Raw genomic sequence first — 15,626 nt, 5'->3', positions numbered from 1 at the left:
GAAATATATTTAAGCTATACCATCCTTATGAGAAATTATTCCCTGGAAGGCTTGATGCTGAAGTACTAGGAGCACAGTAAACTTGGATGGTGACCGTTTCTCCAGTCTTTAGTGTTTTTTTTTGCATATTTTGTGAGTTGCCATACTATCTCATAATGCCCAAGTACACCAGGTTAGCAGGAGAAAGCACAGGAAATTGCCCTACAATCATACCAGGAGGGGTGGTCATAACTAATAAGTACTGGTTATGTTACTGTGTAGGGACAGCTATTGCTGATAGCACATAAGTGTGCTACAATAAATGCTAGAAAAGCCTGCTAAAGTGCTAGCCAATTAAGCTAACTGAAGTGCAAGAAGTAAAAGAACAAGCATGTTCTAAGGGAAAATTTGAAGAGCAGACTTTCTGACATTGGTAATAGTTTACCTCAGCTAAGCGCCACTGAGCAGTGCGCAAACCCACATAAACACGGGCTTTTCAACCAGAAAGTTAAAAGGGTTGGAAAAATTGCCCAAACGACCAATAAACTACAATTTCTGGACCAGAAACTACTCCTCTTATGGTAGACAGCCTACCTAGTGCTTACCACTCCCACTGATAAGCTAGAAGGCTTCTCTCCAACACAGAAAAGTATGGGGGGCTTAGAAGCTTACAAAACAGTCCTGGATACAGAAAGTCTGTATCTGGACTAGACTACTTACAGGAAAGGTGAGAAACAAGCGTAGAACTTTTTTTTTTTTTTTTTTTGCAGAAAAGCAGTTAAAACAGTAGCAAAAATACTTTAAATGCAGTACAAGTTAGCACACTTGAGTGTACAGCAATATTAATACAAATACAGTTTAAATAAATGCAGATAAATTGAAAACGACAAAAAAAAAAACAAGTGCAGAGAGCAGTAAATTATGAAAAATCAAAATGGAGGCACTTAGAGTCTCTCTTTCTCCTTCCTGTTGCTGTTGTAGTCTGCAGGATGCCAAAACTGGATCTGCGAAGCTTAAACAAGAGCAGACCTAGGCTTTTAAACCAGAAAGTTGAAATGGATGGAAAAACTGCCCAAACAGCCAATAAACTATAATTTCTGGGCCAGAAGCCACTCCTGTTGTGGTGGATAGGCTACTTAGTGCTTACCATTCCCACTGATAAACTAGAAGGCTTCCCTCTAACACAGAAAGGTCTGGGGGTCTCAGAAACTTACAGAACAGTCCTGGATACAGCAAACTGTATCTGGACTAGACTAGTTGCAAGAAAGGCGGGAAACAAGCTTAGAACTTTTTTTTTTTTGCAATCCATGTCCCTATGATGCACAGTCATAAATATTCAGCAAATACTCCAGGCATGTAATTGTGCTACCCAGAAATGAATGCAGTGCTGGGGTGGGGGGGGGGTCGTGCATGGGATTTGCTCCATTCCCTGAAGGAAAGAAATAGTCATTCTGAATTCCTTCTCTGATTGGGAATCTGCTATGGCCAAGCTAGCTTTGTATCTTTTTTGTCAGTGTCAAATGATATTACAGTTTACCTGCATTGATAGACTATAGACTGTACTGTTATCAATACAGATGTCACAAAGATTATCATGCTACTTTATTAGTGTCTATCTTGTGTTCAGATGAACTACTTTTCAATATGTTTAAAAAGTGGTAGATGTCATTTGTGAAATACAAGCAGAACCTTTTAATTTCTCCTGCACTGGAGTCTAAGTGTCTTTTCATGCTTAAAGCTGGATCTAAGAGCCATATAATTATAGGCCTGTCATCCTCACTTCCATTCCACAAAAAGCCATTTAAATGATTTTCTATGTCATGATAGTAGAATACCTGAATGTTAATGGTCAGGATCATGGCATCATTCTTTATGGGTCCTGCCATTCCATCTTGTTTCAGTTTGATGGCTGGGTTACCAATGAGGTGGACAAGGGATTTCTGGTAGATGTAGCATATCTCGGCTTCATCAAGATCTTAAACAGTACATTTTACAGAATCATGGTAGAACAATTAAAAGATAAGGGAATAGGGGCCAAAATGCTGGCATGATTGGAAACTGACTTCCTATTAGGAAGCCGATGGTGGTAATTATAGCATGAACTGTCAGAAGAAAATTTAGTAGGCAGTAGTGTGCTACAGTGTTCTGTCTGGAGAACAGTCTCATACTGGCCTCTGAGAGCTAGATTGACATATACATTGATGATGTGAATATTAATATTGTGAATATTAATATGGTAGTTCCAGGCTTGCCCCCCACATCACGGCATGCAGCAGGGCTTGCCCCTGCAAAAAGGAGAAGAATGATGTTCGAGATTTGCTCTACAACTGCATTTTCATTTTTTTTTGCAGTGTTGGCACTTAGCATTTAGAGTGCTAACATTTCAATAGGAAACAATCTAAATCTTCATCAGCAGATAAATACGATGAGATAGAAGGAGATTTGTAACACATCATCTGCCCCACCTGTGGAACAAACTACCCTGTGTATAAGACAGTGTGATATACTATGATTCTTGAAATAGGACCTGTATAATTGAATGGGTAATCACAAAGTCACCCAGGCATGACTGTTCTGGCCCACCTGGAGAAAGTGGGTATTCTCTATGGTAGATATTGATAAAGCCTAAATGGTCACATGACTAAAATGCTTTGTCATTGCTTTGAACTAACGATCTGATGAGAAGACAGTATGAGTGGCAGCTCAAAGGGTTCAGTATAAATTAGGCATTAAGAAACTCTTACTTCACAGGGATATTACAGTCCTGTAGTGTACTGTCTATAATAGTGGCAGAATGTAAGAAATTGAAACCTGGCTTGTAACAGAGTAAATAGTGAAAGGGCAAGTATATGGGAAGGATAGCTACAATGAGACTAGATACAACAACTGGGCGGCGCAGTGGTTCAGCAGTTAATGCTGTCGCCTCACAGCAAGAGATTCTCCGGTTCAGTTCTTGGCTGGGGTGCCTTCTGTGCGGAGTTTGCATGTTCTCCCTGCGTTCGCATGGGTTTCCTCCAGGTACTCCGGTTTCCTCCCGCATTCTAAAGACATGCGTCTGGAGCATTTCTCCCTGAGCCTCTGCTGAAAACAGGATCTGTGGAACCTAGTCGTACTTTCCCGGTCAACAAAATGTTAAATTAAATTAAAACAAAATTAAAAACTGGATTAACTCAGTAAACCTTGAGTCTTCTTCTATCATTTTTTTCATATATTCATCAGTGCATGCATGAATGTATTCATATTCTATTTTAATAAGTATTTTGTATTTTATTACTAGGTAAATCAGATGATGTATGTGTCATTCTGTCAAGGTGAAGCACATTACTTAAATAAGACTTTAATATTTTTCACTTCATACTCTGTGGCAATTTTTTTTCTCACACACACACTTACACACAGACATGCATACATGATCCCTTGGGGGCAACCTGGTCCCCACACCCTAAGTTACATCGACCTTACAATGCCTATAATACTGACTTTCTACCTATGGTTGCCTTATCATATGTCATTAAATCAATATCAGTGTTCCCTGCATCATTTATGCTGGCTTTTACTCCTTGATTACCTTGCAAATATTTGTATATGACAGCTTATCATAAAAAAATGTATAACAATATGTTTACTTCTTTTAGAATCTACCCTTAAATTGTGTTACCTGCACGTTATATGTGTATATCTTCTCTACTCTGTTGTCTGCTTAATATTGTTCCATTTTGCTAACACTGATTACATGTACTATCCATTTTAAATATTTTGTATCATTATATTAATTGTCTTATGGAGCTTTTCTCCCCAGGCCTCCACTGAAAATGAGTTATTTCAGCCCAGTGGAATTTCCCAGTAAACAAATGGCAAAATAAATAAATAAATAAATAATACTCTTCCGTTACCTATATGCACCTTCTTGTATTTGCTGCAGGAAGATTCTGCTGCTTTGTTAAATGGTATGCTTGTTCTTTACGGGCTGCCATGAGAAACTTGCATCTTACATTATATATTGAAGAAAAGGGCTGCCTTTTTATGTGAACACTGTTAATTTTCTGGTAATATTTATATCTTTCTGTTGTCTTAATTTGACTGGTAAAGGTCATCTAGAATGATCTTACATCCAGCATTTACTGTTCTGTTGACGCTATTGCGATTTGAATTGACTATTATTTATTAATTCTACACTAATGTCAACTACTACCAGTTGTATTTCTGTAGTATAGAATCTTGCCTAAAATGTATGCATTTTTTTGCAGAATAAAAAGCATCATAAACAGATATCCTACCCTGCAATGTCTGTACATCTGTATTTAGGTACTCAAATGAATCATATTGAGATGAAGAACAAAGAATCTCAGATACTAGGTATATGACCTCCAGACAGAACTATCTAGTTAATTTTCAGCACTTATATTCAGTCATTAAATGTACACAATGCTGGTAGAAATTACTATATCTTAAGGAATATAGTTTTTACAGGGTCCTCATCTACTCCATTTCTTGGATCACATATAAAACAGCCTGAGTAATATGTTTTTCTTTGTTGCAGCATCTAAAAAACCTCTTCCTCCAACACCAGATGACAACTGGGTAAGTACTCATTTACTTCAATTTAGAATTGCTTAATAATTAAAATAAATATCAAAGGAGTCAATCTTTTCCTAATGCTGAAAAAAGCACTAATTATAAACCTACCCAGTAAGTGAAAGATGAAATTATTTTACTGGATCTACTGACAGCTAGCATTCATAATTTTATTTAGCCAGTTCTACTTTCGGAAAAAAAATGACTTGTTGACCTTGAAGAAAGATAATCATATTTTCAGCAGTTACAGATGCAAACAGTGATGATGAAACAGATGACTGCATAATGCCCAAGCAGTATGAATTAAAGAAAGACATACATGTATGCATACATACTGTTATCTAGAAAGCAAAACAAGACACAAATTCTATTAGTTATGGCTGAGAATTTATTTCAGCATTTATTGTGTAGGCATAGCTAAGACTGTTATACAAAATTCTTTGAAGACTTTGTTACGGGAAGGGTGTGTTTGTCATCTGTATTGCCATATAGTCACCAAAGGACATATTTTTTGGCACATCTAATTATAACAACTGAACTTTAACTTAGAATTACATCAATCCTTATAAAATCATGGAGAAAAACAATACCCTAACTACTCTCCCACCAAGTACATTTTCATCTAGTCCTTCTATATGATGCATCCCACCTAATAATTTCTAACTGTACTAGAGAATAATACAGATGTTTTAATTATTTATCAAATTAATCATGCCTTAGTTTTCTTTAATTTCTTGAGGATTTATGAACTCTGATGCTTCGGGTTAACACACTAGAGCATATGTCTTACTTGACATACACTTCTAGTGATTCTATTATAGAAATTATGTTTTTTTACGATGTCCCTCTGTAAGTAATCCACACTTGAGCACTTTATTCCAGTCTGTTCACAAACAAGGTTTTAGATAATATCAAAATATCAGCAATCTTGGATTCCTTTTTACCTCCCAATGTTTTTGCCTCTTAAATAAGAGAAATCATAGCTTTCATTTATGTGAATGTATATGACAGACACAGGATTGTTCTCCAGTGTGCAACCCACCCAGTGTCTCCATGGAAGACAACATATTCCCTTATACATGTAGCCAATGGAATGTCAAGGCTTAAGTGGTGAGTAAAGTTAGTTGTTGCAGTTGTCCAGGTTATTAGGAGTCAACAGAGCAACAACTAATAGCTCTCATTTTTTGGATAAGTAAGCAGATTATCAGTCATTCAATCCCATCATGCCATAAGCGTCCATCTGAATTTTGGAACCAGTAACTAATCCTGAACTATCACTGATACAGATGAATAACCTGCCTTTGTAAGTTGACTGACCTAGGATTTTATAGTCTGTCAGAACCATTGAGCATCTTCTATATCTTCTATATCTGAACCCCAAAATCCAGACTGTCATCAGGTAAGATATCTACATCCTGAAGAGTTTCTTTCTGCCTTTACATGAACCCACTTTAAAGTTAGCTGTTGTTTATTTTTATGAAAATTGGCAACAGTAGCTGTCCTGTGTTCATCCTTGTATCTGACATTCCAGGCTGAGTTTTTTTTACTGCCAATGGGTCTGGCAGTAACTTTCCCAGGAAAATCTGATACATCTGGAGGGTGATAGCAGTGTTGTAAAACATTGGGGACAACTGTAAATAAAGGGAAATCTTATTTCATCCAATTTTAGACTATTTAGTGATAAATATGATTATTATAATAACAAGAGACTTCAATTGTGATTTAAGCGGCAAGTGTAAGAAAGAAAGAAAATGATATAAGAAAAATGTTAGAAGTTATGAGATGTGGTAAGTTAAATCTTTGGGACAGAAATTTGTGGACTTGCAAAAGGGGCATGCATAGAACTGAAATAGATTAGTTTTTAGTATCAGAAGGTTTAGTTACAGGAGAAGGGAAAGTAGTCAAAACAGGATTCTCTGATCATCTTGCAATATGGCTAGAGATAAAGGAAAACAAGAAATATATAAAAGTAAGCAAAGGAATAAAAAGGATAAATGAGAAAGCATGGAATGAAGAAGGAATGAGATTGTTATGCAGTTATGGAAAGTTCATATTACTGTGAGAACATTTTATAAAAATTGGTCTGAATGGTGGATGATATTTAAGGAAAAATATAAAAAATGTTTTTTACAGTGGCAATATGATGTGAGAAAAGTAGAGAAAGAAAAATATAAAAGAATACGTAATGATGCATTGGAAGATATAGAACATAATGATCTTAAGTATTTTGACAAAGAAAAAGAATTATATGAAAGAAATCAAGAAAAAAATACAAGAATCGTTATACAAGAAAAGATATTTTTACAAGGAAAAACAGAAGAAATATTGATTTACTTAAGCAGATTAGTAAAGGAAGATGGTAGTGAAATGAGATAAATAAAAAATGTAGAAGGAGAAATATAAAAAACTCAGGAAAAGATTATAAGTTTTAAAGTACAATAGGTACAAAAATGTTTAAAGAAAAAAGAAGTTAGTGAAAAAACATGGAAAGTAAAAAGTTAATAGAAAAAGAGAATAAGAACTAGAAAAGGAGATTTCTTTAAATGAGTTAGATAAAGTATTAGGTCAAGTAAATTTAGATTTGGCTGCAGGACCAGAAGGAATAGGGTATGAAATATATAAAAATTTAAGGGACTGGCAAGAAATATTTTTAAAAAATGTTAAATGAATGGTTAAATGAAGGTTTTATGTATAAAGAATTATGCAGTGGAATACTTAAATTCATATGGAAAAAAGAAGATAGAAGACATTTGAAAAACTGGAGACTGATAGTATTGAATAATAATGATTATAAGATCTTTATGAAAATAATACAAAAGAGATTTGAAACTTAAATGGAAAACATTACGGAAGATAGTATATACAGTATAAAGAGGAAGGGTTGTCAAGAATTACTGATGATAGAGAAATTGTGGATGATATTATGAATAGAATAGAATAGAAGAAGCGAAAATCATGATAGGTGACCTTAATAAGGCATTCAATATAAGTAGACATGAAATTGTACGGGTAATAATGAAATAATATAATACAAGTGAGAAAGTTAGGAAAGTATGTATGTCAGTATATAGTAATAATAAAGTAAAAATACTTGTAAATGGCTAGTTTAGCCAAGAAGTACATATGAAGAATGGTGTAACACAGGGTTGTCCAATGAGTTGTATACTCTTTGCATTAGTTATGAATGTGATAGTATGTGAAATAAATTACAAAATGAAGGGCCAGGGTATATAACACATGAAGGATTAAGAATGGCAGTTCTGTTAGCATAAGCAAATGACATTTTAATAATTACAAAAAAACTGAATTTGGATATAAGAAGTAATAATTTGCACAAATGAGTGTCTAGAGAGGAAAGGGATGGCTTTAAATAAAGAGAAAAGTAAAGGTTTAGGCGATGTAGTAAAGATCATAGGTATATATTTTAAGATGAATGAAATTTCTGTGTTAGGTATAAAATTTGGGAATAAAGATGTAAGTAGAATTCAGTGGGAAAAAAAACAATAGAAGAAATAAAACGAACCTGTCTTTTCTGGAAACATATACATTATCATTCAGAAAAAGTATATTTATGTTAAAAGGAATTATTGCATACATATATATATATATATATATATATATATATATATATATATATATATATATTTATATAGTTTTCATTTATATGGGGTTCTAGATTAAACCCAGTAAAAAAGAAGTTTTGTATGTAAATAAAAAAGAAGGAAGTTTAGGGTTAATTACCCCAGTGGTAAATGCTGCTTTATTAACTTTGCTCAAGTGTTAAAGTAGATAATTGGAAAACATGAGAGATTAGTAGTACGATTGTGTAAATATAAGTATGATCATTCTGGGTGTATGATAAAAAAGAGGAAAAGAGTGTATAAATGAATAAATAAAATGTTACCAAGAAAAAATATTTTTGTGGAAAATAAAAATTGATGATATAGAAAAAGACAGAAAAGTATGGTAAAAGAATGTAATAATAAAACACTAAAATGTAAAGCTACAGAAAAAAATTAAAGCTATAAAAAAATAAGAAACAAATGGTGTAATCAGAAAGTAAAATGTCAAGATTTTTTGTACAGACTGGTAATAGATAAATTGCCACTAAAAGAAAATATGCCATATGCCAGAATACATTTACATTGTCAAGATATAAGAAAAAAGTGATAGAATACATTTACATTGTTAAGAAGAAGAAACCACTGAACATGTGTTTTTGAAATGTAAAATAGTAAATAGTTATAGGAAAAACTATGTAAAGAAGACCTTTTAAGATATGAAAGAAGTGGATAAAATAAACATGGATGTGATTAAACATGGATATTATAAAAATAGAAGTAAAGAATATTTTAAAAGAATAAAAAGTTATTCTATGTTATATCGGTTATATGGAACTCTGTTAGTGGTCTGATGAGGGATGAGTACAGATGAGTTATGACATCCTTAGTCTTGGATGTGATGCTCTTACTTATGAGATGCGCTATGTAGAAGGCTTTCCCTTCCACTGTGGACACATGGTGATCGAAGTTTAGATTGCTATCAATCTGTGTTCCCAAATCTTGCACCACTGGGTTTGAGCTTAGGGGGGTGCTGTCAATATTGTAATTTGCAGGGACTTCCTCTTTGCCAAAGGTGATAATAATGCACTTTTATGCATTTAGTTTTAGTCTATGGCTTTGTCAGCAATCATTTGCCTGTGTTAGCCCCTTTGTGATATGTTAACATCGTTTGAGGACTCAGTGATTGTGCCCAGTTTGCTGTCATCAGGGAACTTTCTAACCCACAGGCCCTCTACTTTATCCTGGACTTCCGAGAAATAGATACCAAACAGTGGAGGGCCCAACACAGATCCCTGTGGTATGCTACTGGTAACTGGTCTTCTGGTAGAGGTGGAATCCCCAACTTTGACAGCATGTGTTCTGTCAGTGAGCCAGTTTGCTACCCATCAAGTGACATATGGGTTAATCCCCAGCTGGAACAGTTTCTCAATGATACCTGAGTGGGCAATTGTGTCAAACTGGGTCAGGCCAAGAGTTTGAAGGTCCCCTATGTCCTTGTTGATAGGGTCCATGATGATTCTTTCCATGACCTTGCAGATAAGGCTGGTTAGGTTTAGGAGTCTGTAGTTGCCAGGGTCAGTTGATGGACCCTCTTTGTGCAGGGGGATTACTGTTGCTGTTCTCCACTCTGCTGGAACAAAGCCATTGCTCAGGCTGAGATTAAAGAGAGTGCCAAGTGATTCAGCTAGGTCTTGTTTTACATTATTTAGTAAGCAGCCTGGAATGTTATCTGGTCCCATAGAAACCATGTTTTCGGCCTTGGAGAGCACGGATATGACCTGCTCTTTGGGGATACTAGGTAGAGGACTGATGTCAGGTATGCTTTGGGGTATGCCTAGTGGGGACAGTGGGGTGAATCTTGTGCCAAATGAACCAGCTAGCAGGATGGAAGTTTCTTCAGGTTCAGTATGAGGGGTACCGTCCACTATACGTTCAGCGCATAGTTGGGCATTCTCTTTTAGATTTTGGATATAGCTAAAAATGCCTTATGATTATCTTAGCTTTGTAACTAGCTTTAACAATAATATTAAATAAAATCAGATGTTGGTTATGGAAAAAAGAGTGGGTTTCTAATGAAAATTTAGTATGACTGTGTAACAGATTTGTATATCTATATAATATATATATTATATATATATATATATATATATATATATATATATATATATATATATATATATATATATATATATATATATATACATATATATATATATTTATATTTATATATGTGTGTGTGTGTGTGTGTACATTTGTAAATATTTGAAAATATGTAAATATTTTGTAAATTAGAGTTATTTTTGTACATAAATAAAGGACCCCCCTACTGTTTTCGATAGGTGCTTTGGGATGTTTAATATCCACATGAGCTACCACCATCTCAAGCAGATGGGACCTCAGTTTAATGTCTTATCCAAAGGATAATACAGTCAAGAGTGCAGCACCCCCTTTATGCTGCACTGCGGTTTCAGTAATCAATCTACCTGGTGTGGGAATAGAATCCACAGCCTTCTGCACCAAAGGTGAGTGTGCTACCTGTTGTGTCACTGACATTCCTTCCATTACACTTCACTTATCTAGAAGCCATCTGGAAATTCGGTCACTTTTAGATACCAGATATGGCAATGATGTAGGTCCATTGACCACTTCAGGCAGCAAGATTCTTGCCAGTAATGAGGTCACCTTTGCTCTCTTTGTGTACCTATTCCACTGATATATGAGCAGATTCTTAATTCCAAGGCAGGGACAGGGAATCATTCTAGTATTTGCTTTGTGACAAAACTACAAGTATCTCTGCTTTGTGACAACTTACAGTGATAGTTGCCACAAAGCAGAGAAACTTAGAGGCAGCTAACAGTGATAGTCAAACTTATATTGTGCTGTCTGCAGCATTTGTGGGTATAAAGACTTTACAACAGAATAATTTTACCCAGTAAGAGTAGATAAACTAAAGTCTGGGTTGCCTGACAGTAGAGAAGTTACAGAAGTATTTTTTCCTGATGTGTAATAAAGCAATTAGCCTTGAGTTTAAAGGGAATATGTACAGGTAGTTGTTAACAAGCTACAGTCAATCTCTTCAGTTACCTTTTCATCTGCTCTTACTGTAACTTTACAGTATAAGCTTGATTGCTTGTTTCTGAGTCATTGCAGCTGTTACAGCAATCCTACTTTAACCATGAACCACCTCACAAAGTAACCTGATACCACAAATCCTCATCACTTACATAAACTACTCGGTTATGCATATGGGTACTGGAAACAGATGTTAATGAATCAGAATATCCACACTATTAAGCAGTGACATCTTCCAAGAAGTGCTATTGGGATCAATAAGCAAACCCACAGTGTTATTGGGATCAATAAGCAAACTCACAATATTATTACTGGGCATTAATGCATCAGCATACTCATCTTTTTATGTAATGAAGGCATACAAGCTATGCTTCTGTGACCTATGAACCATTTCACATCATTAACTACCATCCATAGCAGTCACAGCATCGCCCAACTATGTCTCTGGGGAATGTTAACAGATAGCAGTGAATGGTCACAACTGTCTTGGCAGCGATCTAGAACCCACTCCACAACAGTACATGTTGTCCCATGTTGCTCACAGAATCACTTATCAGTACCTGAGAAGGTGTATGAGGGTGCAGGAGTCTGCCTTCTCGTGGAGGGTGCATGAGGACATCCTTGATTCTTTGCTGGATGATTTTTCTCACGTATATGGATTTGCAGCTGTCATTCAGTCCACATGAAATATTTTACCCAAAGATAATTGGTGTTTTTATGTTTATTTTAACGTTTGTAAAATGTTTGGCTCCCTATAATATAAATAAAGTAAAGTAAATGTTAAGAGATACTAATGGAATAATCTGTCTTCTCTAATATTAGGGTCATAGGTTCATAGGTTGATACTAGGCTATCTGCCCTAAGGCATTTATAAGCCTAGCCAGAGTATGTTTGACTTTCGCCACCCTTTTAGATTAGTTGACTGTGCTTTTGTATAGTAGGTCACATAAGGTAGCCCTTTTAAGGTTTGTTTACTGTACCTCTGTCAAGCAGCGACACAGAAGAGATCCCAGGGGTTCATATGCACAGTTAAGATATTCTTCCCGAATATGTATGCTAATTTATAGTTTTACACTATCCACTGTTGGGACTGAAAAAGTTGTACGTGCAGGGAATGTTAACAGATGCAACTAAAATATATCTGACCAATACGTTTCACCCTAAAGTTTTCCCAGATGTCATACTAGGGTTGATGAATCACTCTATAGTTTTATTGGGTATCAGTGACATCCACAGACCCAAGAACTCTGCCTTTAATGCATCTTAGCAGATACTAGTGAATTAATCATACGACTTCTTTATTCATTGATGTCCTTGTGACAACCAGACTGCCCTTCTGTGTGTGTGTGTGTGTGGGGGGGGGTATATGTGAGTGTGTACATGTGTGTGTCTGTCTACATATATGCAAATATGTATATGTAGACAGAGAGATATAGGTGTAGGACAGGCTACACCAACAACCATATAATCAACGTAAGAACATTAAAACAAAGGCTGACACATTTTATTCATTCTCCAGAAATTGTCCCAGAGTGGACTAAACCAAGCAGAAGTGTTCTTCTAGAGGTGGCTAACCCCTCTGCTCCCCCCACACCCCCTGCTAATTATATACAGTAACAGTGAGATTGTCCAATCCATGTGTTAAGGGAATAGTTCCCTACTAAGGGATTGTTGATCTCACATAACTTCCCACCATCTGTTTACATTAACGAAACAGGTGTCGTCATCACTATATACCTACTCTAGTGTCAGTAACCCGTATACATATATATATATATATATTTATATATATATATATGTGTGTGTGTGTGTATATATATATATATACACACACACACACACACATATATATATATATATATATATATATATATATATATATATATATATATATATATATATATATATATATATGTATATGTATACACACACACATACATATACATATATATATATATATATATATATATATATATATATATATATATACATATATATATATATATATATATATATATATATATATATATATATATATATATATATATATATATATATATATATATATATATATATATATATATATCCATATAGGTTCATAGGTTCATAGGTTGGTACTAGGCTATTGGCCCTAGGGCCTATGCAAGCCTAGCCATAACAATTCCCTGGATATTTCTTCCCACAATATTTACTTCTCTGGGCCCCTGTCTAGCAGGGCAACTGACATGATCCCCGAGGTGAATTTCTTATCTCCCATCCAGTCATCAAGCTTCCTTTTGAAGAGGGCCAATGAGGCGCTCTGCTTGACATGTATGGGCAGTCTATTCCAGAGTATGAGGAGTCTCTGGGTCAGGAATTTATCCCTCCAGCATGTTTTGTTCATTGTGATGACAAGGTTTAGATCCCTGGAGCATGTGGCTCTGAGGGATTGGGATTTCTTTAAGTGGAGCATGTCCAACAGTTCAGCATTTTACATGGCCTTGTATGTTAAGCAGAGATCGCCTCTGAGTAGACGATATGCCACAGAGTATAGCTGGAGTTTTTTTAAACGGTCAGCATATGGCATCTGCTTTAGGCCTGTGATTCTTTTAGTGAGGTATTTCTGTGGCCTTTCCAGCTGTTGCAGATGTCTTGTGAGGTACATACCAAACAGGGCATTATACTCTACAATGGGTCTAATGAGGCATGAGTACAGTGAGACAATGACCTCTTTTTTTTCTGAATGAAAAGCCCTTAGTGATGAGGTGTGCCACATAGAAAGATTTCTTGACTGTTGTGGCGATGTGGTTATCGAAAGTGAGACCACTGTCCACCTGTGTCCCTAAGTCTGTCATCACACTTTCGATGTTTAGTGTCCTGCCACCTATGTGGTAATTCATGAGTACATGTTTTTTTCCAAAGGTGTTAACTATACATTTCTTGGCATTAAGCTTGAGCCCATGGCTCTGGCACCAGGCATCTGTTTCTGTAAGGCCCTCTTGCAGAATATCCACATCATTTGGGGATTCAATAACGGCTCCCAGTTTGCAGTCATCTGCAAACTTTGTTAGCCAGAGTCCCTTAGTGTTATCCTGTACTTCAGAGAAGTAGGTGCCAAACAAGAGTGGTCCCAGAACTGAACCATGAGGTACTCCACTTGTCACTTGTCTGGAGTTGGATTTGGAGTCGGCTACTTTTACAGTCTGGGTTCTGTCAGTAAGGCAGTTGGCAACCCATCAAGTGACGTAGGGATTTATGCCCAGCTTAGTAAGTTTATCTATGATTCCAGAGTGGGGGATGGTGTCAAAGGCCTTGGCAAGGTCCAGATAGGCTGTGTGGACCGCCTTACCCTCGTCCACAGCTCTGGAGACTGATTCGAAGAAGTCAATCAGATTCATGTGACAAGATCGGCCCTTCACAAACCCAAACTGGGTGAGGTCCAGTGTTTGAAGGTTGCCAATGTCTTTGTTTATAAGTTCCATGATAATGCGTTCCATGCCCTTGCAGATCAGGCTTGTCAGACTGATGGGACGGTAGTTCCTGGGATCCAAGGCAGATCCACCCTTGTGGAGCGGGATAACTGTAGCTGTGTGCCACTCAGTGGGCACGAAGCCTGAGGTGAGGCTATGATTAAACATGACACTTTGGTGAGGTGCCAGTTCATTTTGTAGTTCATGTAGTACACAGCCTGGAATGTCATCTGGTCCCATGGATGCTGTATATACATACATATACATATATATATATATATATATATATATATATATATATATATATATATATACACACACACACACACACACACACACACACATATATATATATATATATATATATATATATATATATATATATATATATATTCAATTTTATTTAGGTGTTTTGTTGTGTCACAAAACATCATTAATATTGTGGTGAACAGAAAGCCATAATATAGATACTAGACAAAATAAACAGCAACATTATAATAAGATTAAAGTATATTAACACAAAAATTATCACCCCACACCATGGAATGCCATCTCAATAAGATAGGTCTTAACACCCATCCAAAACCAGATAAAGATGGACATTTCCAAAGCCATCATGGTAGCAATTCCACAGGTGAGAAACTTGGTAAGAAAAAGAACACAATCCAAAACAGTCAAGATGAACCTGGGAGGCTGAGTGTAGTACCTGGGCTGGGCAGTAAGGCACCACCAGCTCCTGTAGGTATGCGGCCCCCAAGCTTTGTATAGACAGATATGCAAATACCAACATCTTATAAATGATCTTGTAATGAACAGGTAACCAAAGCAGGTTGCACAGAATATGTATGATATGATGGCAATGTGATTACCAGTCTGTAACCTTGCAGCAGAGTTCTGCATCACAAGTAAGCAATCCAACTCAGTATTAAGAAGTCCTAGGTACAAAACCTGGCAATAGTCCTGTTTGAAAGAAACCAAGGCATGAACA

The 15,626-nt window shown here is 35.9% G+C and overlaps 1 protein-coding gene across 1 annotated transcript in view; it reads left to right on the top strand.

Annotated features, from left to right (window-relative positions):
* ITK (IL2 inducible T cell kinase) overlaps positions 1-15,626 on the top strand; it is a 1,334,312-nt gene that overhangs the window by 814,487 nt on the left and 504,199 nt on the right. Inside the window, exon 5 of the mRNA XM_044069337.1 lies at positions 4,520-4,560. Coding sequence (XP_043925272.1) covers positions 4,520-4,560 — 41 coding nt within the window. The remainder of the gene's footprint in view (positions 1-4,519; positions 4,561-15,626) is intronic.

The sequence above is a fragment of the Protopterus annectens genome, chromosome 4.part0 (genome assembly GCF_019279795.1).
Source record: "Protopterus annectens isolate FY-2018-M chromosome 4.part0, PAN1.0, whole genome shotgun sequence".
Lineage (NCBI taxonomy): Eukaryota > Metazoa > Chordata > Ceratodontiformes > Protopteridae > Protopterus > Protopterus annectens.
The sequence above is the reverse complement of the archived record's forward strand: the minus strand, read 5'-3'. Positions and strand labels throughout refer to the sequence as shown.